The sequence below is a fragment of the Myotis myotis genome, unplaced genomic scaffold (genome assembly GCF_014108235.1).
Source record: "Myotis myotis isolate mMyoMyo1 unplaced genomic scaffold, mMyoMyo1.p scaffold_m19_p_1, whole genome shotgun sequence".
In the NCBI taxonomy this organism is placed as follows: domain Eukaryota; kingdom Metazoa; phylum Chordata; class Mammalia; order Chiroptera; family Vespertilionidae; genus Myotis; species Myotis myotis.
The window spans coordinates 146,987,901-147,012,669 of NW_023416313.1; the positions used below are offsets into that span (position 1 = coordinate 146,987,901).

Genomic DNA, 24,769 nt, shown 5'->3' on the forward strand with positions numbered 1-24,769 from the left:
CTTCAAATCTGCAAGTTGGCCTGGTAACATGCAGCAGCCATGCCTCACGGCTGCCCCCCAACCTACTCACTCCCATAATTGAAATGAAGCTAAAAATAACTGGGCCCTAGCCGGTTTGGCTCAGTGGATAGAGCATTGGCCTGCAGACTGAAGGGTCCTGAGTTTGATTCCAGTCAAGGGCACATGCCTGGGTTGTGGGCTCGATCCCCAGTGGGGGGCATGCAGAAGGCTGCCGGTCATTGATTTTCATCATTGATGTTTCTATCTCTCTCTCCCTCCCCTTCATCTCTGAAATTAGTAAAAATATATTTTTTTAAAAATAAAAGAACTGGACACTGGCTCCATATTGATCTGTTTATTGATAATTCAAATGAAAAATAAAAGGATATAGGATTATAAATGTGGTTAACAGGAGGAATGGGTATAGCCCTGGAGAAGGAAAATGAGGTTGGCCATACCATTAGAGGGAGGAAAGAGAAGTGGGAGGGGAGGAAAAGGAAAGAGGGTATCTGCTAAAACTCCCACAGCTCACCTTTCACTTTATCATGTCATCCAAGCATTCTTTCCTGAACAGAATTAACATCTGGAAATGGTTTAAGGGGCAACAACTAGTAGTTTGTCAACAAGATATGGGAAATAGGGAATTGGAGGGGATATACGTATAGGATTTTGAGGGATTCTCTGACTTGAACCTGTCACCAGAACCCTCCCTGTCTATGGTGAACTGAGAGTCAGGAAGCTTAATCCTGGTCCCGGCTTAGCCACAAACTATTGTGTGACTTGGGGCAAGTCACTTTCCCTCTCTGGGCATTTCTTTGGCTGTAAAACAAGCAAATTCTACTCTATGGCAGGTTCTACTCCGGCTCTTGCAATGCCAAGTGTGTTGGCAACCTGAGCTAGGCCAGGAGACTGGCTCAGCTTTGGAGAAATAAAACTCCTCAGAGGCCCAGGCAGAGGGCTCTGGTGCTGGCCTTCCCTGGAGTTCATTTTGTCAGTGGTGGCAGCAAGTCAGAGGGTGAGTGTGAGCACACACACCTATGAGAACTCACTCTTGCTATAAGAGCAATCATTGCAGAGTGCTCAGACAGAGCCCAGGTTTTGCTCTACACAGAAAGCAGGTCCAGGGGATGGGGGTGATCCAACCACAGCAGTCACACACTATGGGGGCTGGGGATGCAGGGCACAGTGGAGGCAGGAGGAGGAGAGGGCTGTGGGCTTTGGGGTGGGGTTGGGAGGTAGAGCCACATCAGCGCCTCACTGTCTGCCACACTGCTCATTTCAGACACCCTCCCCCCTTGTAAGAGAGGCCTGGGCCCCTTGGTCTAGTTGAAGCAGCTCTTCAGGTAGAGATGCCACACTTGGCATCAAGATCCTTGATTCCCGTGGGGTTAATACCATTACAGCAGGGGTCAGCGTTATCTCCATTAGCTGGAGTCAAATGAGGTAGGCTGACTCAGTCTCCCCCTTGCCTTTCTGTGCTGACAAGCCCGCCCTCCCACCCCAGCTCCGAGCCTCAGGGCCCAGGACTGCCAGCCCTTCCTGGACAGGGGGCAGGCCTAGCCTGGCCGAGAAGCTGGCCATGAGAATGGGAACAGGCTGCCTCTCCACAGCCCGTGTGGATTTGTGTCAACTGTGACAACTACAAGGGCAAAAGGTCCCCAAATGAAGGTCGGGGGAGAGGAGTCTACATTCGAGGTTTCTGTTTGAGAGTGCAATGTGGTTCTGGTTCTGAGGTCCCGAACCACACTGTTTTATGGTTAGGTGGCCAGGAGTCAAATTCTGTGTGTGTGTGCGTGTGTGCGTGTGTGCGTGCGCGCGTGCGTGTGTGCATGCGTGCGTGCATGCGTACACCTGCACATGTGTGACAGGGTGAAGGGGATACTTGGGGAAAGACATTGAGCCTGGCCTACCTTAGTAAGGGGAGACTGCCAGAGGCCCATATCTGACAGCAGATTCTCGCAATACCCCGCACCGGGGACATTTCCATAGGGACCCTGGTCCCCAGTTCAAGGCAATTCAGCAAAGCTTTATGAGTAACTTCTCCACAAAAGGCACAAAGGGGGCCCCAGGGGGCTCTGAGAGCACTGATGAGGGCAGGGGGAGGCCTAGCAGCAGCGGCCCAGGACCCTGGGAGTGGGGCCTCCCCCGCTGCTTCAGCTCACTGCTCCAAGAGCTTGAAGGACAGGGGGGTGCCGCTCTTGGCAAAGGACTTCATCAGACTGCTCGGATAGATGCACCCGAGCTTCTCTGGGGTTGGGAAGCCCCAGACCCTGTAGAGAGACAGGCTCAGCCGGTCCCCGATATAGAAGGGACCCACCCATTTGGCACTGCTGCCATTCCTGGGGAGGGACAGCAAGAGGACCTGGTCGCCCACGTTCCACTCTTTCTCCTGGCTCTCCCGCTTGAAACGCCTGTTCTCCACCTTTTCACTGACCTTGTCAGCCATCCTCCAGTGGAGCTCCAGCAGCTCCCCCGTCAGCTGTAGCAGGAAGACATCCATCTTGAGCCCTTCTATGTTGGCACTGCTCATCTCCCACCACAAGGGTCCCATCAGCCTCTCCTGGCCCCCAGTCAGGATCTGGAATGGTGTGGCCTGGGGGGAGGAGGCTCTGAAGGCCAGGTGCAGCAAGGGCAGGGAAGCCGCCCACTTCTTGCCGTGCAAGAAGATAAACTCCTTGAGGGCCCTCTTGAATTCCCAGTAGGCCCCTGAGCTTGTCAGACAGGGAAACTGGAGGTCCCTACTCAGGGAGGTAGCCTGGGCTCCCAGGGCCAGCCCACAGCTCACCAGAACATGCCGGGCAAACTGGGGGCCTTGGGTGGCCTCCAGCCTCACGGGAACACCCCACCTTGCAAATACATGCTGAAGCAGCACTTGGGCCACAGCCATGTGTGTGTAGGGTTTCAGCGGGAATGCTTCCACCCACCTGGTATTGGGGTCAGCCACAATCAGAACATGCTTGTGTCCCTCCTCACTTACAGTGACTGGGCCCACCACCTCGATCTGCAGGTTCGACCAGGGGGCAGTCGACCTGAGGGGCCACAGGGACTCGATAACCTTCAACTCATTGCCTAGGAGATTTCGGGGGATGCAGAACAAGCAGCTCCTGCAATAATTTCTCACATGCTCCTGCATCCCGGGCCACCACCCCAGCAACCGCAACTTCTTGTAGGTCTCCTCAGGCCTCTGGTGAGCCCCCACAGGGAGGTCATGCACAGAGAAAATCAGATCCCTCCGGAGCTGCCTCGGGACTACCCAGACTTTGGGCTTCTTATCTCCCTTGAACAGAAGCAAGCCGCTCTCCTGATCCAGGCTGAGTGAGTTAGAGGCAGAACTGAAGGGTGAGGAACTGGACAATTTCTGCCCAGCCCGCAGTTTGGCAATGACATCTGCCAGAGTGCTGTCACTCAGCTGTAATGCCAGCAAGTTGGGCCTCTTGCCCATGGTATGGGGGGACACTATGGGGACTGGCACATCCGTTGGCAAATTCCAAAACTCCCCACCCCCCTGCGCACCCTCCTTGGCCAGGTTGTCCACTGTCACAGCAAACAGGGAGCCACGGTAGGAGGTTCGGTAGATAAATGGAAGGGATGGGAGACCAGAGGTGAGGGATATGATGTAGGAGAGCAGGCTCGGGTGAGGTAGTGGGGACCCATCAGAGGACAGGAAGCCCCGGGCCCTCCACAGGGGCAGGAGCTCCCAGAGGACACTGAAGACCCAGTGGCAGTGAGTGAGGAAAACCACGGGGTAGTGGGACTGGCTGAAGCGCTCCAGGCCGCAGGCCACGGCAGCCAGGTGGGCATAGGTGGGTGTGTAAGGCGAACAAGAGAAGGAAAGGGAGACAGGTGGGCTGGTGGGAGACAGGACATAGAGGCCAAAGCCAGCACACCACTCATCCTCACGGTAAAAGCAATAGCCCGACATGTGGATGCAGACAAAAGTGGACAGGTCAGAGAAAGGAGGCAGGATCTGGAAGAAACGAGGCATGGAGGATGAGGGTGTCAGCAGTCGGTTTTCCCCCAGCAGGCCCTGGAGAAGGGTCAATTCCAGCGCCCTCTTGCCTTTGTCCTGTACCAAGAGGGCCCATCGGATCAACCATGCTTTGGAAAGCCTGCGGTCCTCCCATGGCTCAGAGTCCACAGTGGTCCGAGCAGCGTAGGAAAGGTCCAGGACCACTGGGATGTCTCCAATGCAGCGGGAAAAGTGTTTGAGGGCCCAGGCCACAGCGTAGGGGCTGTCTCCCCCCGACTGGGGGCCCTCACTCTCCTCGTCGGGGAGGAGGGGTTTCGAGGTATAGGCAATGAGGTGCTTTCTCCCTGAGTTCTCCTGATAGACAGTGGCCGTCAGGGCCACTTGGCTCACCATCACCTCCAGGTAGAAGGGCAGCTGAGAGTCAGGGGCCTTCAGGCAGAGGGCAGACACCAGGGCTCGCTTCAGCGCCAGGAAGGCCTTTTCATGCTCCTGGTCCCATTGCCAGTCTGGCTTCTGTTTGAGGAGGCTGTGTAGTGGGCCCACAAGGGCTTCATAGTCAGGGATGACTTCCCGGTGGGAGTCCATAAATCCCATGAAGAAGGAGAGTGCGGTGAAGTTCCTGGGGATGGTCATCTGGGCCAGGTGGGCAAGGACCTGCTGGCAGGGAGCCTTCCCATCCCAGGGGATACCTAGGGACGGAGAAGCCACCACTGGAAGGAGATCGATGTCCAGGGCTTCGTCGAGGGGATCGTGGAGGCTGAGGCACCGGAGGATTTCCTCTGAAAGGGTGGGGCACTCAGACTTGAACACCGATGCCAGCGAGGAGTCCTGGTCTTCTTCCTCGGCTGGCCCCTGTGTGTCCTGCCCCTCCCTCTGCTCCTCATCCTGTCTCTCCCTCAGCTCTGGCTCTTCGTCCTGCCTCTCCTCCTTCTCCTCCCTAACTTCTTCCACTTTCTGAGGACTCTCCAGGGGCCCTGAATTGGCGGTATCGCTCAGCTCAGAGATCCTGGCTGAGCTGGGAGGAAGAGCCTTCCACACCTTCAGGAAGTTGCCAATGTCAGTGTCCAACCTGCACGGAAACAGCAGAGCGGAGGGACCGATGCAATCGGGAGGGAGAAAGCCTGCCCCCAGAGGTCATCCAAGGGGGAAAGCACACCTGTGGAAACCCTTTGGAGCTCCACCCCATTGCTCAGTATCCCTGAAGCTGGGCAGAGTGCCAGCCTCTGACATAGCAGAGCCTCAGTCAGGACCATGCCTGCAAGTACTTCCCCTACCTCCGCCATGTGCCAGGCCTCAATGTGAGATTCTGCCTTGCTCTGAAGGCTTATACAGTCAAAACTTCATTGACCAAGTGACATTTTCAGTCGGGTTTAAGTCAGTGGTTGATAAGAATTAGATGACAGGTGCTTCCAACCTGACCCCAGGCTGAGCAAGCCAGGGAGAGGTCAAGAAAGAGAAGGAGAGGATTCCAAGATGGTGGCGGATTAAGCAGAAGCTGCACTGACGCTCTCCCAGGGCCAAACTGGGTATACAACTAAACTATAGAAGAACCATCCTGAATAATCAACCGAAGACTAGCTTGAGAGAACTCTGATAACCAAGGATGGAAAGTGGAGACCGCATAGAGACTAGCAGGAAGTGTGGAGGCACAAAAGGGCAAGCTGGGCTCCCATAGACAGAAGCTGAAGTTCCAGAGGGATATCTCAGCTGTGAGGGGTTCCCACTGAGAACTCTAGAGGCTAAACCCCAAGCTGGGCTCCCCAGCCCAGAGGACCAAAACCAAGAAAGGTGCTCGTATAACATCTGGCTGCGAAAAGCAGCAGGGTTGCTGTCTGCCAGGGAGAGACAGCTGGAAATGCAGGCACCCTCTTAAAAGGCCAACGCATAAAATTTCCTGTGTAGCCACTCACCTTAGGCTTCAGCAGAGGGACGACAGAGTGAACTAGAGCTGTGTGAGGAGAATCCAGGGTTCAGGGCTCTGGGGCTAGAGCTCAGAGGGCAGCCACCTGGATTCCTGTGCTGAGTCATTCCCTCACACTGCAGAGGACACCTTTCTCAGGCAGACCTTAACCATCCAGGCAGCTTTTGTTGGGGGGGGGGGGGGGGCAATTTCTCCACCCTGTTGGGAAAACCTGCTGAGGTTACATCTTGCTGTGGTCCACAGCCTGAGGCTAATTAAGAGAATAACAATCAGCCTGCCAGCAGAGGTGGATCTCTGGGTGCTTTGAGATTTTGCCTGATCTACTTCTGGATCCAGGGCTAGTAAAAGCCAAGCTTGGTGCACATCTTGGTCTTTTCCAAACTCATCCAGCCCTGGCAGAGGGAGTCACAGTGGTGGGTTGCTTATACCTACAAATAGGGTTCTCAGGGCCAGTCACAAATAGCATCTGAAATTGTACTGCACAGAGACCTTCCGAAGAGGCTGGGAGTCACAGCAGATGTACCTAATACATAGAAACAAACCCAAACAGGCAGCCAAAATGGGGAGACAAAAAAAAGCCCCAAATGAAACAAGAGAATTATCCAGAAAAGAGCTAAATGAAGTGGAAATAAGTAATTTATCAGACAGAGAGTTCAGAATAATGACTATAAGGATGCTCAACAGCATGATACAAAATTAACACCCATAATTCAATGGCATTCTTATACACCAATAATGATCTCTCAGGAAGAGAAACTAAAAAAAAAAGATTCTTAGGAATCAACTTAACCAAGGAGGTAAAAGACCTGTACTCAGAAAACTACAGGATGATGAAAAAAGATAGAAAAAGGTACAAACAAGCAAAAGAATATTCCATGTTCATGGGTTGGTAGAATTAACATCAGTAAAATGGCCTGCCCAGCTGGCATGGCTCAGTGGTTGAGCATCAACCTATATACCAGAGGTCACGGTTCAATTCCCAGTCAACGCACATGCCTGGGTTGTGGGTTTGATCCCCAGAGATGTTTCTATCTCTCCATCTCTCTCTCACTTTCTCTCTGAAATCAATAAAAATCTATATTTTAAAAAAATAATTTAAAAGAAAAATAAATAGACTATTACCCAAAGCAGTCTATAGATTTAATGCAATCAAGAATAAACTAAAAATGGATAAGATACTTAAATGTAAGTAGTGAAACCCTTAAAATCCTATAAGAAACCATAGGCTACAAAATCTCAGACATCTCTCATGCTGATATGTCTCCTAGGGCAAGGGAAACACAGGAGAAAATAAAATGGGACTACATCAAAATGAAAAGCTTCTGCACAGCAAAAGAAACCATCAACAAAATGAAAAGGGAGCCTGCTGTATGGGAGAACCTATTTGCTAATGATACATCTGATAAGGGGTTAATAGCCAAAGTATATAAGAAATTTATACAAATTAACAAAGGAGGACAAACAATCCAATTAAAAAAATGGGCAAAGGACCTAAATAGACATTTCTCCAAAGTGGACATACAGATGGCCAAGAGACATATGAAAAAATGCTCAAAGTCACTGATCATCAGAGAGATGCAAATTAAAATGACAATGAGGTATCACTTCACACCTGTCAAAATGGCTACCATCAACAAATCAACAAATTACAAGTACTGGTGAAGATGTGGAGAAAAGGGAACCCTAGTACACTGCTGGTGGGGATGCAGACTGTATGAAGTTTCTTCAAAAATTAAATATGAACTGCCATTGACCCAGTGATCCCATTTCTAGGAATATATACTAAGAAACCCAAAATACCAATCAGAAAGAATATATGTGCCCTTATGTTCACAGCAGCACAATTTACAATAGCTAAGATCTGGAAAAAGCCCAAATGCCCATCAGTAGATGAGTGGATAAAAAAGCTGTGATACTTTTACACAATGGAATACTATGCAGCCGTAAAAAAGAAGGATCTCTTACCCTTTGCGACAGCATGGAGGGACCTGAAGAGTATTATGCTAAGTGAAATAAGCCAGTCAGAGAAAGACAAGTATCATATGATCTCACTTATATGTGGAATCTAGTGAACAAAGTAAACAGATGAACAAAATAGATCCAGAGACATAGAAGCATGGAACAGACTGATGAATCTCAGAGGGAAGGTGGGGTGGGGGTAGTTGGGTGGGGAGAGATTAACCATATATGCATAACCCATGGACACAGACAATAGTGTGGTGAAGGTCTGGGAAGAAGGTCAATGGTGGGGGGGAGGGAGACATCTGTAATACTTTCAACAATAAAAAATTTATTTTTTTTTAAAGAAGAATCTCTTACCCTTTGAGGCAGTATGGAGGGACCTGGAGAGTATCATGCTAAGTGAAATACATCAGTCAGAGAAAGACAAGTGTCACATGATCTCACTCATATGTGGAATCTAAGTAACAAAATAAACTGATGAACGGAGTGGATCCAGAGACATGGAAGCCTGGAACAGAGTGCGGAATCTCAGAGGGAAGGTGCGCAAGGGGTAATCAACCAAGGACCTTGTATGCGTATATGCATGGCCCATGGACACAGACAATGGAGCGGTGAGGGCCTGGGGCAGGGGGCAGGGTGGGCTGGAGGGGGTCAATGGGGGAAGAGGGGGGACATATGTAATACTTTCAACAACAAAGAATTATTTTTAAAAAAATGTTTTTAAAGAAAGAAACCAAGAGAGGGTGGAAAGGGACCCCAGTGATCTCAGAGAAAAAAAGGGTGGGAGAGTGGAAGCTTTGAAACTTTGGTCCCAACTCAAACACATTTTACATGGTGACACAGTAGGATGTGCATGAAAAAAGAGAGAAAGGCAGGGAGGGGCGGGGAGGGGAGGAAAGGAGGTCTGACAAGGTTTGGGAGAAGCCAGCAGACAAACCTCAACCAAATCTTTTTTTTTTTTTCCGAACAGGGAAAGTGTGACTGGGAGGACCTGGCCCAGGAAGCGGTGCCATGCCCAGAACTGGGAGATGGGCAGCAAGGTGGCTCGGAGGGGCGAAGGCCTCAGGATCGGAGTTACTGCAAACCAGTTCTGCTGGCACCAGCAAAGGGGCCTTAGGAAAGTACTAGAGTCTCAGATTTCTCATCTGTAAAATGAGGATAGTGGTCATGTATGTATAACTCAGGTTGTGAGGACCGAAGGGGATAATAAATATGGAATAATTTCTACTTGGCATAGACTCTAGACACAGCTGCCCTTGTACACAATGGAACAAGAACGAGGCTGTTCACTGCAGCACTGGTTCCAATGGCATAACAAGAAAACCGTCAATGGCCCTCCACAGAGATCCGATACCTGTTGGGTACTCCTGTAATGGAATACCACATGGCCATTAAAGTGAGCCACATGGATTAACAACTGGAAAAAAAAAACAATAGAAATTGAGTACAATGCCTGTTTAGCACATATAGTGTTAAAGTGCGTGTGCAAAACCATACTGGAAGTGGTTCGTGGATGTGCAAATGAGAGAATTGTGAAAACCTGGATGAATCAAGTCACTCTGCTCACTGTTAAACACTAAACAAATGCCGGCCAGCACTTAGGGCAAGTTTCTAATCAGTCCCAGGAGGGGCTGGATGCAGGGGAGGCCCCTTACCTGTTTGGCTTCCTCAGGAACTCATCCAGCGTAGGGCCATCCCGGCCCAGGGGGTCATCGGGCACCATGAACAGATTCCCCGCAAAGGTGAAGGGCAGCAGGCTGGACTCAGAAGAGAGGAGGCACCATCACAGAGGACCCCGTGACCCACCCACACCCCACTGCTGCCTGGGTGTCTCCACAGGGGCCAGGACCCACATCTCCCCTTTGGCAGGTGCTGGTGGGCACTGGCCCAGGGACCCTCTCACTGCCCCAGTACCCCACTGCCACAGGCTGCCTGACATCCAAGGGGAGGGAACAGCCCACCCCCCTCTCAGCCACCTCACCGATCTTTGACCATCAGTTTCTTGGAATTATTCATCAGGATGTGGAGCTGCTCATTGGTGACGATGATGCCATCTGTCTCCTCTGCCAGCTTTACCATGAACCTGCAAGGAGAGGGAAAGTCACTGAGACCCAGTAACCAGCCCCTCCCTCCCCTGGGCCTCTGGGGAAAAGAACGTGCAGCTTCACTTTGTGTTGGACAGAGGCTGCCCTTGGTCACTGGGAAGCCAGGGCTCAGGAGCCCATCCCCTCATCTATGCAGCTATTTGGGGTCACCACTAGCCCCTGGGAGGGTGAACTGGGAATGTACACCTCCCAACTGTTTATTCAAACACAGACCCTATTTTACACAAACACATACACATGCGCAGACACCCACAGAAACCCACACACTCATTCCCACCCACACATGCATTTTACTACTTCAGTTTCTGCATCTGTAAAACATAAATGCCTTCCCTCTCCTGCTGTGAGGATTGAACTGAATGACGACACATGGAAGCATCTAGCTCAGCCTCTGCCACACAGCATACACACACATTTTCCCTTATTCTTCTTCACCAACACATAACATTCATGTACATGCCAAGGCATATATGTGTGTGTGCATGTATACACATATAAAAACATACCCGAAGAAACAAACCTATTTCCCAAGGATCCCTTCTCAATCGCTGTGACCAGAAAGCATGCTATTCCACTAGTGCCCAGCAGAGGGGCCTTCTGCAGAAAAGCCGTCCTCCCTCGAACCCAAGCCTGCATCTAGAGGCACTTACACACCTCACCCAGGGGGCTTGCCTTGAAGGAGAGATGCCTGAGCTGCCCTGCCCAGCCCTTCCCAGGCCTGAATGCTTAGGGTGTCAGTTTTGGGAAAAGTGAGGAGGAACAGAATTTCTCCCTGCCCGGCATGGGAGGAGCCTAAGTGACGCCAAGACCTGTGTCTGCCCGGCCTGGACGCCAGCCCAGGACCCGTGACTACCGCAGGGCCTCCCTGCCCCCGCAGAGACAGCATCGCAGACTCCCCTGTGCACTGTGTGCCGCCAGGTGGGGGACCGGGTGCTTGGGGCTGACAAGTAGGGAGGCATTCGGGCTTTAGCCAGGAAATGGGGCCAGTCTAACCGTTTTCAGAGGCCAGCCAGAGCTCCGGCCACACACAGCCACACACACACCTCCTCCCAGCGCCAGGGCTGGGGAAGGGAAACACTGGAGCAGTTCCTTGAGACTTGAACTTCAACCCGCTGCCTGGGGGAGCAACGCACTCAAGGCGCCAGGAGTCACCTGGGCTAGCCCACCCGCAGCAGTGGGTCTCAGTCCGCAGGTCGTGGGGGGAGAGCCTGTGAACTAGGGAAATGGAGCTGCAGAGACCCAAAGTCAGGAGTGCCCCTGGCCTCAGGCAGAGCCGACCTGGGAGCCCCTTCCTCACTGTGTCCCTCTGCGCAGAGGCCATGTGCCATCCCCTCTGAAATGGCCCCCTCGGTCACAGAGCAGAGGAGGCAGGACTCCACCTGACACACCAGCCCAACCGCAGAGCCCCGCAGAGAGCAGGCTGGGGCCTGGCACACCTGTAATCGTAGGTGGTGATCTTCTTGCCGTTCTCAAGCTGGGAGGGGGTGATCGAAAGCATCTTGAGGGAATGTAGCTTCGTCAGAAAGTGGCTCTCTGGAGGCGAGAGGCAGAAGATAGAGATCGTCAGAGGAAGGGCTAAGTGGGAAAGGCCGTGGTGCAGAGAGGCTGGGTGTTGCTGGAGGGGCTGAGGGGGGCTGGGGGAGTGGACAGCTCACCTCTCACCCTCCGGTTCTTCTTCAGTTGCCAGGTGGGTACAAACACAGTGACCTCCCGGTGTCCCCGGTTCCAGAAATACTGCACTGCCATGGCAATGCCACGGCAGGAGAAGAAGTGCTGGAGGCCGTGTCTGTGGGGGTGATGAGAAGTGAGGAAGCAACTTCTTGCCAAGGAATCGCCCTGCCTCCACCCCTCCCTCAAAGCCTGGGCAGCACAGTGGGCAATGCCAGGGCACCAGCATCAGCACCACAGACACCGACAATGCCCTCTCCCTTCCCTCCATCATTAAACATTCTGTGAGCACCTACTGGGTGAGCTCACCTCCTGTGTTTTACGTGGGTGTGCATGTGCACGGGTGTACAGGGGCCTGCAGGGCAAGAAGAGGAAGAAGGCAACCTCTACACCCAAAGAGCTCAGGTTAGAACTGGAAGCAAACATTTGCTGACCACCAGCCGTGTGCTGGGAGTGTGCTCAGCACAGATAACTCTCTACCATGCTGGCACATTGAGTGGTCTTACATATATTCACGCCAACACATACACACAGTAAGTGCTGTGCAGAGAGGGCAACCTCTAAGGCTTGATCAGTAAAAGCTCCACAGAGGAGGTCTGTGCTGGGCCTTAGGGTTCGGGCTACACATTTGAAACCTGGCTGCGGGTTGGCCGACGCCATGTTACGTGAGGCAGGCTGCAGTGGAGAGAGTGTGCACCCCGGCAGTGGACAATCTGAACCCAAAGACCAGCTGGAGCCCTTACAGGCTCTGGGACCTTGGGCAAGATTCGTCACCTTTCTTTTCTGCTTTTGTCAAAGAGGGCGAACAGAAACCTACATTTGCAGGGCTGAGAGCTGCTGTGACAATGTCGCACACGCTGCCTGGCATGCAGTAGCCACTCACCATGGGCCACTTCCAGTTTGCCCCATCTGAACCACGTCACCCTTACACAGAGGAGAGGTCAGAAAGGGGTGCCCACAGTTGCCCCAGGGATGCCCCGTCCCAGCTCCCCAGCATGCCCAGCCTGCCCTCATGCTACTCACACCATGGCCACGCTGCTGCCATCAACGACTACTCGCCGCAGCCCCTGGTTCCCAGGTTCTCCCGACAGGTTCAGCTCGAAGGGCGTATTCAGGGCCTCGTGGTACCTCTGGAAGCTGGTCACTGTGCTGTTCGCCTGTGGTTGTCGCGGTGGCTGCCTCGGGGTCCCCTCCGGAGCCGCCAGGAGCCCACCCACCTGAGGCTGGTGCTTACTACTGGGAGCCGCGGTGCTGCAGGGCTGGAGACCCTGCCTCCTGGCCTCCCCCTGGCCCTTTGGGGAGGAAGCACTGCCCCTTGACGAAGGCTGCGCCTCTCTCAGGAGTTTGGCTGCATCCACGGCTGGCCCTGGATCTGTGAGCGCCTTCTGCGCTGCAGGCGTCTTCGGAGCTCTGGAGGCTTTGGGGGCCGTAGACGCTTTGGGGGTCGCAGGCAGTTTGGGGGCTGCAGACCCTGTTTTAGCCACAGGCCCAGTTTGAGCTTTGGGTGCTTTGGGACCTGCAGGTGATGTTTTGGCTACAGGGATTTTCTGAGCTGTGAGGGTTTTTGGAGTCGCAGGTACTGTTTGCGCTGCTGGTGCCGGTTGACCCACAGCTGCCTTTTGAGCTGTGGGTCCCCCATGAACGGCTGGCTTTGTTGGAGCCGAAGGCACTTTGGGGGCTGCAGGTTCTGTGTGGCCTGCGGGCATCATCTGGGCTGTAGGCACTTTGGGGGCTGCAGGTTCTGTGTGGCCTGCGGGCATCATCTGGACTGTAGGCACTTTGGGGGCTGCAGACAGCACTTGATTTTGGGGTGGGGTTTGAGCGGTAGGCACTGCTGCAGCCACGGGCACTTCGAGAGTCTCAGGCACTGTTTGAGTGTCAGGTACTGACTCAGCCGTCGGCTCCCCTTGACCCATGGCCCTCCCTTGAGCAGTAGGCACCCCTTGCCCTGTGGGTGGTGCTGGTAAGGGCCCCTCTTCTGGCCCCTTACAATCCCACTGTACACTTCCTTGATCCCCCAGCTCACTTCCAGCTTGGAGTTGGGGTGTGGAGGTCAAAGATGGCCCTACCTGTGGAAGTCCTGGGCTAGCTTTGCCCTTTATACCAGAGCCCCCTGAGACCACCAATAAACTCATGACTTTTGGGGGGGTCTCTGGCCTTGGGCAATTCTGTAGGTCTGCCTCTCCTCCTGGTCCCCCATCTGGGCTTTCCACACTGGGCAAAGGAACCAGCTCCTTCTGCTTCCACTCCAGGTTTAAGGGCAAAGGACTCTGCCCTGGGAGCTTGAACTGAATGGGGCCCAGAGGCCTCTGCCAGAACGGGAAACTGAAGCACGCCTGGGACAGCAGCCAGGCCAGGTGGAGAGAATGCAGTTCATTGATCCTCCAGAAGGTTGTAGCAATGGTCCCTGGCCACAAGGGCCCAAAGGCTGGCCCCGGAGCCCAGGCCTTCCAAGATGGGCACACACCCAGGGTCGTCACCGGAGGCTGGAAGGAGAGTTTGTCTTCCACCCTCTGGAGCTGCCGCTGCTGTGCCAAGGCTTGTGAGTGGTTCGCAGGATCCTGGCTGCCGGCAGCTGGCACGGGCCCTTCCTTGTGAATACTGTCCGTACCACCTTGACTGTTGGAACCGACCCTGGAGGGGTTTGTTGGAAAGGTGGGGCGGCCAGTTAGGTGCAAAATTATTTCTTTGGGGTGGAGGAACGGGGTAGGGACAGAGAAGCCAGACTGATTCTCCAAAACTTACCGTACCAGCTGGTTTGCTGTCTCCTGCTGTGCCTTCTGGCCTGGGCTGGCTCCCAGGCTGGTTAATCTCTTTGAATCTTCTGTGTTCCCATTCTGGAGGGTCCTCATCTCCAGCAAAGGCCCAGGACCATCGCCCACAGACGTCATGGCCGAGCCTTCCTTCTGCTGCTGCGGAGGGCAGATCAGGACCTCCGGGTCGGAGCGGGCGTTGGAGGTGCCAAGGCGGCCGAGCCACTCGATGATGTCCTCCTTGCCCGCAGCATCCCGCACCAGACTCAGCAGCAGCTCCTGGACTGCTGGGGGCAGCTGCAGCAGGTCCCCTGCATACTGGTCACCACGGATCCAGATCAAAGCCCCAAAGGCCCGGGTCACCTCAGCCTCCCAGATGCCCCGGGGGGTGCAAACAGGGGCAGGGCCCCAGCGCAGTCGCCCCACCAGCTCCTCCAGCCAGTTCTGGGTCATGATGAAAGACTCGGTCAGCCCGCCCACCATTAGGGAGCCAGTGGGGCCAGGCACCAGGTAAGCCTGGGTACTCCAGCAGAGGCAGTCGAGGAAAAGGCCCTGGGCCCCGAGGAAGGCGCAGTGCAGGGCTGGTGGGTAGCGAACCTCCTTCCACAGCTCTGGGTTGCACAGGCCCTTCAGATACTCCTGAAGCCACAGTGGGGAGAACACAGAGGAAGTCATTCCTTTAGGGAGCGGCCACTGGCTCACACTCCCCAACCCAGAAGGGCCATCCCTCACCAAGCAGGTGCCCTTCCCGGCTACCAGAAGCCAATGACTTCCACGGCCAGCCCCTCTCTCCCTGGTTTTGCCCCCTCACACACTCATTTCTTTACAGGAAACTCTGACAGAATGGGGAAGGCCTGGAGGGAAGGGAGCACCTGGGTTTGGAGACAAGGACCTGGTTCTACTTTCAATGTGACCTCAGTAGGTCAGGTTAATTGAGGAAATGTGTCATCTTTCCAGGGAATGAGCAGAGCATGGTCTCAGCCACCTCACCTGTCTGACAAGTTAAACAAGGTACTCCTAAGGTCCGAGCATTCAGAATTGTGAAATACCTACGGGGAGGGGTATTGCATCCTCTAGGTACCAGGAACTTATGTGACCTGGGGCAAGTTGTTTATCCTCCCTGTGCCTATATTCCCTCAGCAGTAAAACGGGGATAACAGTTCTGCATCATTGGGCTATTACAGAGCTTCCATGAGTTAATACAAAGGAAGTGCTTAGCCTAGTGCCTGGCACAGCTTAGTCCCATTTTGCAGGCTCAGAAGGGCTATGCAACTTGTCCAAGAACACACACTAGAGAGTGACTGGGCCAGGGTCATAAGCCACATCTGTCTGACCCTGACACCAGGGATTCTTTCCACTTCCTCAGGCTGACTACACAGTGACAACAAGGTAATCTTGTGGGATTCTGGCTTAATCTCCATTCAGAAGGTCTGTGGCACAATCTGTACCCGTAACCATGGTAACTCTGTTACCCAGAGCAGACAGAGAAGGAGAGGAGGAGATAAGTCACTGGGCCAGCACCCAGGAAAACCCCACAGATACACACAATGGCTGAACCAGAAGAAAGGTCTCTAGCATTCTGGGCAGACCAAATCCTCCTGTTTACAGGGTGCACTCACTCAGTCTTTAGCAGTTGCTGGGATGGGAGAGGTTGGGTTCCTCCACTAGATGGCTGAGCTCCACCAGGACAATCCCATGAGCTCCAAGGGAGTGTGAGCATTCCCTCTTAATCAGCCAACTCATGTTGACCACATTCGCCCTCATGTCACTTCATATCACCATGTTGATAATGGTCATCTTCTTGCTCTCCCCTGACAGTTCCATTAGAAAATAAATGCTCCAGCCCTAACTGGTTTGGCTCAGTGGGTAGAGTGTCGGCCTGCAGACTAAAGGGTCCCAGGTTCAATTCTGGTCAAGGGCATGTACCTGGGTTGCAGGCACATCCCCAGTAGGGAGTGTGCAGGAGGCAGCCGAATTGATGTTTCTCTCTCATCAATGTTTCAAACTCTATCCTCCCTCTCCCTTCCTCTGTGTAAAAAAATCAATAAAATATATTTTAAAAAAAGAAAAAGAAAATAAATGCTCCATTTTGGGTCCCCAGCAGCTACTCTGAAGACGGCTCCAGGCCCTCTGCTCAGTGCCCAGCCCATTCTTCCCTACTATGGCCTATTCTTGCCTCTTCCATCTGACCCTGAACTGCCAACCCTTCCCCACAGGGACTGAAATGCACCCCAGCAGTTAAACCCAGGTCTAACCCCTTTCTAATCAGTCCAAAACCATCTCAAAACATCATCCCACAGGACCTCAGCTGGACCGACTACCAGGCAAGGGTGAATGTGACCAGGTACGGGATCATTCTCCTTAACAAGCTCTCCCATCCCATACGCCCCACATTCTAACCATATGAAAGCAATATGTAAACACAAAGAGATGTACTGGGTTAGAAGATGGTGGGTGGTTTCTTTCTCTTTGTGTAAAGAGCTTGAAGTATTTATTGTGCCAATAATTGTTCAATATTTTTAACTAAAAGATATATAGGAATTGAAACAATTTTCAAAATAATAAATCTGAATATTTATTGAACACTTACTATGTGCCACACGTTATCCCATGTATTCCTCTCTCAGCCCTGTAAGGAAATTGCTGTCATCCCCATTTTAGAGGAGCAAGGTTGGGCCCAAGGTTACACAGATAGTAGGCTGGGACATTCAGCCAGTCTGACTCCAATGTATAACCATGATGTTGTCTATAGTTTCAAGCAAAAAAAGATAAAAAGAAGAAAAGGTATACAACAGGCATTTATATCCAGGAAATACCTGGAGCACTTTTTCTGCATAAAGCCTACCCAGACCGTTTTCCTCCAAGAGGAAAAAAGTAGAGACGAGGCAGGAACAAAATAAGCACATAAAAAGAATGATGTGTTTGTAAAAACATATTGCCCAATGTCCCACAGGTCCTTTGTCAAATTGTAAATTAAATAAAAACACCACTAAATCATTTAATACTGCTCTATACTTGATCAAGTTGCTTTATTATTTAACACTGGACTTAGGATTCTCCTTTCTCATAAATTCGTTATCATTCATCGTCTACTTTCCAGAACCATCCAAAATTACACTGCAGAGTACACAAAAGGCTCAGAAAATGGCAACACCAAGAAACTCTAGAATTGGAATTGAAGGGGAACATGAAAAAAAAATTTTTAAGGCAAACTGAGGTAAAGTTGTTTGAATAACACGGGCTTAGCAAGTACCTCCCTACCCACAGGAGGTTTGCTCTCTAGAGAGTTGAAAACAGGTCCTAGAATTAGAGGTTTATCAGCATACTTGAGAGTGTAGGTACCATAAAAAATAAACAAGCTCTCCCATCCCATACGCCCCACATTCTAACCACATGAAAGCAATACGTAAACACAAAGAGATGTGCTGGGTAAAGGGAAGAGGGCCAAATATGATGTCTACAATGAAGGCCAAGTGTAGAGAAACTCATTCTTCTCTTTCAGAGATTCAGCAGCCAGACCCTGACGCTCCAGGACAGAGAATAGAGAAATACACTCTAGAAATCCAGCCAGCTCAAGAGCAAAGACCACCAAACAGGTTCCCTAACAGACAGTGCCCCCAGATACCCGTGCAGCCACGCTCCAGATCAGTAAGCCTCAGTATTCGTTCCCAGTTGGCTTTTTGGGTCTTACTCTTAACCATGCAAAGATTACCAAACATATGAAGAAAACTAATGTGAGGTAAATATGCAAAAGATATATAGGAAGAGGTGGGGAGCAACTTGAAGAAAAAGAAAGTAGGGAGGGAGAAGAAACCTTCAGAAAGTTTACTATCATTCTCCTTGCCGTGGTTCTCAACCTTGTGGCCCTTTAAATACAGTTCCTCATGTTGTGACCCAACGATAAAATTATTTTCGTTGCTACTTCAAAACTGTAATGTTGCTACTGTTATGAATCGTAATGTAAATATCTGATATGCAGGATGGTCTTAGGCGACCCCTGTGAAAGGGTCGTTCGACCGCCAAAGGGGTCGCGACCCACAGGTTGAGAACCGCTGCCTTAGAGAGATAATAGAGAATATTGTACACACTGAACAAGAATAGGATACTATTTTTTAAAAGAGAATTCAGAGAGAACATAAATGACTTTTAGACTTTAAAAATATGATGGCAGAGCCCTCACTGGTTTGGCTCAGTGGAGAGAGTCGGCCTGTGGACTGAAGGGTCGGTCCCAGGTTCGATTCCGGTCAAGGGCATGTACCTTGGTTGTGGGCACATCCCCAGTAGGGGGTGTGCAGGAGGCAGCTGATCGATATTTCTCTCTCATCGATGTTTCTAACTCTCTATCCCTCTCCCTTCCTCTCTGCAAAAATTCAATAAAATATATTTTTTAAAAAATATGATGGCAGAAATTAAAGACCCAGAAAGGGACTGGAAAATAAAGTTAAGGAAATCTCCAGAAAGCAAAGCAAAAAGTCAAGGTTGGAAAAAATAAGAAAAGTGGACCAGTCAGTCCAGAAAGTCCAGTGTCTGAATAGGAGTTCCAGGAAGAGAGAGAACATAGAAAACACAGGGGGAAATCATCCACAAAGTATTTCCATAAAATGCCCTAGATCTGAAGAACATGAGTATCCAGATGGAAGGGCCCATCGAATACAATAGTAACTAACAATGGATGAAGACAGATCTACACAAAGGGGGTCTCGCTGGCAAACCTTAGAACAGTGGGGGAAACTGCAAACTTTCAGAGAGGAAAAACTTCCCATACAAAGGACCAGGGACCTGGAATAGCTTCAGACATCTAAAAAGCAAGAAGTCTTTGGAGTAATGCCTTTACTCTTCTGAAGGAAAATAATTTCCCATTTCTAATTCTATTCCAGCCAAACTATCAATCAAGTGACCTTCAGATACACAATTCCAACATTTTACTTCCTAATCTTTCTCAGGAAGCTACTGGAGAGACTTGCCAGCAAACAAGAAAGGAGACCAACATTGGAAAAAAACAAAGACAATCTCCAGGATGATAATGAAGAGAATTTTCAGAATTTATTTATCCATTCAAGAAATCATTATTGAGCACCTATGTGTCAGACACTGTTCTAGGATAACAACTGTCTGCAGGCATAGAAAAAAACTAGTTCAGATTGGAGGAAAGGACTCAAGAAACAACCACATTGAGAGCAGTGATCAGTAAACTCTTTACCACTGCTCCATCTTTCAACTTGATGAAGCTAATTTTTAAAACACATTTTTATTGATTTCAGAGAGGAAGGGAGAGGAGAGAGAGCGATAGAAACATCAATGATGAGAAAGAATCATTGATCAGCTGCACTCCCTCTCTTGGGGATAGAGTCCGAAACCTGGGCATGTGCCCTTGACCAGAATCAAACCCAGGACCCTTCAGTCCGCAGGCCGGAGCTCTATCCATTAAGCCAAACCAGCTAGGGTTTGATGAAGCTATTGATGGATGTGCTCTAGCAACCCAAGAAAAATAAAGATATTCAGCCCAGGAAACAAGACATTTAACAACAACAACAAAAGGCAAAGGGATGCCAAGAATGACAGCAAACAGAAGTCTCAGGATGACAGCTATGCAGGCCAGACAGGACAGAAGGAAGGATGTCTCTAAGAAAAAATTTGGACCTGAAAAAAACACTTTGAACCCATAAATTGACCTTGTAGAAAACTGTAGTGAGAGTCCACTGAAAGTTGTAGAAATCAGCAATAGATACAAAGAAAAACAAGCATATTAAAGAACAAGAAATTCCTGCCCTAACTTGTTTGGCTCAGTGGATACAGCATGGGCCTGCAGACTGAAGGGTCTCAGGTTCGATTCTGGGCAAGGGCATGTGCCTTGGTTGCAGGCACATTCCCAGTGGGGAGTGTGCAGGAGGCAACTGAATTGATGTTTCTAACTCTCTATCCCTCTCCCTCTCCCTTCCTCTCTGTAAAAAAATCAATAAAATATTTTTTTAAAAAAACAAAAACAAGAAATTCTAAACCTCAGTGAAATAAAAAAGAAAGAAAATGTAATCATAGTAAACTTAGATGTTAATATTTGCATAAGGCATAATGATGCAAATACTAATAGAAATTGAACAGAAAATTTAAAAATAATTATATTGGAAATAATCAAATCTTCACCTTCAATAATAGGAAGTAAAAAAATTATCTAAAATGGGTTGATCAAAGATAACAGTATCTACAATTTTGTCCTTTGTCTACAAGAAAGGACACTGAAGACAGAGAGTTGGGAAAGACAGGCAGGGATTCACTGTGTTCTACTGTGAACTTTTTCAAAATTATTGAACTTTTAAATTGTTAATTACTTGGATAAAAGAAAAAAGTTTAAAATAAAGGAGAAGGGTAAGATGCCCACAACACAATTTGGGGGTAGCTCTGATATGTAGCATTTGCCAATTTCTGGGATGTAAAGACTCCCCCATGGCTGATTTCAAACTACCAATGGAATGCTACTGGTTTGCAAACTTCCTGAAATTTTAATAGGGCCAGCTCCAGCATTCCCCTGGCCACTTCCATGGTACTGTGCTCTACGGTTAGTGCGGAGTAGGAATAGATGAACTTCCAACTGACAGCCAGGCCAAAAGACAGCAAACCACACCCTGTTCCCCAGCTCCCTGAACCCAATCTCTGGCTCCCCATCACCTCCCTCCCCCATCTTCAAAAAGAGTCTCCAAGAACGGGAGAAGCGAACATGTCATCTCTTCTCTGTGAGTCCAATCCTTCCTCACATCATTGCCCAGGACAGAGGGCTTGTCCCTGAGCAACTCGGATCATTATTAAAACCTTCCTTTCGCCAAAACCAGTTTGGCTCAGTGGATAGAGCGTCGGCCTTCGGACTGAAAGGTCCCAGGTTCGATTCCGGTCAAGGGCATGTACCTGAGTTTCGGGCACATCCCCAGTGGGGGATATGCAGGAGGCAGCTGATCGATATTTCTAACTCTCTTTCTCTCTCCCTTCCTCTCTGTAAAAAATCAGTAAAATATATTTAAAAAAACAAACAAACAAAAAAAGACCTTCCTTTCCACTTGCTGATTTCACCCCGGAGGTCAGTCATCCCTAGTATTTATTTTTGCTGCCTGGGAATGTAATTCCAGCAATGTCCTCATTTTTAAAAAATATATATATTTTTTTATTGATTTCAGAGAGAAAGGGAGAGGGAGAGAGAGATAGAAACATCAATGATGAGAGAAAATCATTGATCAGCTGCCTCCTGCACATCCACAACTAGGGATCAAGCCCACAGCCCAGGTATGTGCCCTTGACCGGAATCAAACCCGGGATCCTTCAGTCCGCAGGCCAACACTCTAGCCACTGAGCCAAACCAGCTAGGGCAATGTCCTTATTTTTTAAAATCCCACCACGACAAAACAATGTAAAGGCACTCTAGAGTTCTACAGAGATTTTCCTGAAAAACCAGCCACATATGATACAGAAACACAACCCGGCCCATCTCCAAATAGGCCTATATCCTTCTTGATCCTTTTTCCCTTCACCAACATGCCATCCTCGTCCTCAACCCTTCCACATCCTGCAGCCTCCAGTCTCACTGAGACCTCACTGCCAGTCGCCCTGTGTATGGCGTCCCATTAACAAAGTGCATGATTGTGTCCCTACAGCTGGAATTGGGGTCGGCCACAGCACCTCCACACAGAAACCAAGATGCATCCTTATACTTGGGAAATTTTCCTGTGTCAGATCGGCCGACCTTAGAGAGATTTAATACAAGCTTCTCACTTTACAAACAAGGAAGCCGAGACTAAGGGAGAGAAAAGGACTTGCTCAAAGTTACACAGCTAGTTAACAACAATAACTGACATCTGGCTCTGTAGCTTTCCACATTTTGCAAAAGTACGTAAGCATGCATTATTTCAGCTGATTCTTACAACCCTTCCATGAAGTGGGTGTTAGGTTATTTTATAGATGAGAAAATAGGCTCAAGGGAAGGTAAATGATTTGGCCCAGTTAGAAGGTAGCAAACCCCAATCTCAAACTCTCTCCACCATACCCCTGGGTCCCAGTGTGACTTGGTGATAGCAAATTGAGCCCAGATCTCCTAACTCCTGGGACAACGCCTTATACGCCCTGCCCTTCTGCTCATTCTGTGAAGTCAGGGAGGGAGTTACTTAGAACCCCCTCATGCTCAGTTTCCATCTTAAACAGTGCCTCTCCCCAGGGGAAGACAAAGGGGAAGGAGGTAACAGGGTGGGGGAACTGAGGGAGCCACATTAACAGGGCCTGGGGTGTGAGGGAGGGATCCCTGAGGAGGCAGTGGGAACAGGAGCAGACAGGCCTGGAGAACGTGATCCAGGATTTAAGCAGGGAGCAGGGGAGTTGGGCACCTCAGAACGCGCTAGTTACAAGGGTGAGCTGTTTTAGTTCAAATTAACAAAAAGATTAAGAACCCAAAACAACCAACCCAAAAGGCTCCTCTTGTTAACCCACCCTGAAAGTCTTCATCTCAGGGGCTCCTACATCTGTTCTCTGGGCAGGCACCCCTCCCCTCCCCCAGCACCTCTGTCAGAATTGGAAAAACTGCTGAGACAGCAGCTCAACAGAGGGGCTGAGGGAGGAACTTTCCAGCCCGTCTGCCCGCCTGCCTGCCTGCTGGCCAGTGCTTAGGGCCTCCCCCACCCATGGCCTTGACCAATTAGGATGTTGGTGTAGATGCAGCTGGGGAAGAAGTGTGCGTTGGTGCAGTCTGGGGGAGAGGGAGGCTGTAGCATTCCTACCAGGAAAAGATAAGATAAAGGAATCCTGGGGAAGAAGGAGACCTTGGCCATGACTGGGGGGGGGGGGGGGGGGGGGGTCCAAGGGAACTCGAGAGACCAGAATGGAGGAGAAGCTTGAGAGAGAAGCCAGGGAGGATACAGAGAGGAGCACTATGACCTGCCTATCCCGAAGTCATTTCATCTGAAAGCCCACGGCGCTCTTCCCAGATTTCAAGCCATCCGAGGGCTGGTGCCTTCCAGGGCAGCTGCACCCCCACCCTGAGCCCCTGCAAGAGTGCGGAGCAGGGAGCCCAGAGCTCTAGGCTCCTGTCCCAGCCCCCACCGCCTCCACCTACCTGGCCTGAGCCCTCAGGCCCCTTACCCTCCCCAGTCCCGACAGCTAGTTGGGTAAACGCGGGCACTGCTTTAGTAGCATCTCTAAGGGCCCCTCGAGTCCCGGCACTCTGAGAGGTTCCAAAGATATAAGGAGACTTAAAAAGAGACAGAAGGATCGTCTTGGTGGAGAACAAAGAGGTGTGTTGCACAGGCCACAGAAATGCAAGAGCTTAAGCTGTTCCCCCGGTGGAGGAGGGGAGCTGTGGGTGCTGGGGCCCAGGGCAAGGAAGGCTCATGGGGTACACACCCGCGGAGCCTCTCTCAGGACACTCGAGGGGTAGAAGTGACACTCAAGAGAGGGGTGGAGCAGAAAGAAAGGAGCCAGAGGGAAGGAACCAAGGCTGCGGATCTGGAAAGGGGGGGCTTGGAGAGGGAGGTCCAGTACCTGCCCTTCACACGGCCGAAGCCAGGTCAGGGGCCTTGGGGGCCCTCGTCTCCGCGGCTGGCAGCGGGGCGGGCCAGGGGTCTGGCAGGAAGGGACGGGTGGGGGCGGGGAGACGCTGTTTACCTTGGCTTTGCCCATGTTCTCCCTGGGCCCCTCGAGCTGCAGCCAGAAATTGGGGCTGTCCGGGCGGCTCTGGAACGCGTTCAGCTTGATTCTGAAGATGCGCTGCACTTGCAGGCGCTGCCGCTGCACGCGGGGCTTGGATTTGGTTTGCACCATGACCCATTCCTGCGCCGGAGGGTCGCCCCCGGCCAGGAGCATGGCTGCCCCCCTGCCCCTAGAAGGAGGGAGCCCGAAGTGTCACCCGGTCCCGGCGCGGGAGGCTCCCCAGCCCCGGTCCAGGGAGCCCAGGCCACGCCCCCTGCTCCCTGCGGCGCGCCCCCCGCCTCGGCGGGTCCTGCGGGCTCGCCGACCCACCCACCGCCGCCCAGGCGCCCGTCCTCCGCAGCTCGTCCCTCCGGCGGCGGCTCCCGCCACAATCTCTTCCTGCCAGGGGTTGCAGCCGGGGGTGGGACCGGTCGGGCTCCCGCCGCCCTTCCCTCCGCCCCCAGCCTTCCCCTCCGCCCCTCCGCCAGCCCCTCCGGGACCGACTCCTCCGTCTGGGCAGCTTACGGGGCGGGGAGGGACGCGGGAGGGAGAATGGGGCGGGCGGGAGGGGGCGGGGAGGGTCCTGGAAGCCTCTGCCTCTTCCACCCAAGTTTTGGGCCCTGAGCCAGAATCCGGGGGTCAAAGTTAATTTCCTTCCACGTTCCCCTTTCCCCAGTGGAAGGAAGAGGAAGGGGAAGGAGGGGCATTCCGGCGGCGAGGGAGAGGTGGCTTG

At 51.4% G+C, this 24,769-nt stretch overlaps 1 protein-coding gene across 1 annotated transcript; it reads right to left on the minus strand.

Annotated features, from left to right (window-relative positions):
- Positions 1 to 1,507: 1,507 nt before the first annotated feature.
- Positions 1,508 to 24,381, minus strand: NYNRIN (NYN domain and retroviral integrase containing). Its single transcript, XM_036354382.1, has 8 exons — positions 24,013 to 24,381; positions 14,372 to 15,018; positions 12,650 to 14,260; positions 11,614 to 11,744; positions 11,395 to 11,491; positions 9,835 to 9,936; positions 9,509 to 9,610; positions 1,508 to 5,039 (listed from the first exon to the last, which is right to left on the minus strand). Exons 1-8 carry the CDS (start codon positions 24,208 to 24,210, stop codon positions 2,159 to 2,161), a joined length of 5,769 nt encoding a protein of 1,922 aa, XP_036210275.1. The 5' UTR covers positions 24,211 to 24,381; the 3' UTR covers positions 1,508 to 2,158.
- Between the last annotated feature and the right edge of the window lie 388 nt (positions 24,382 to 24,769).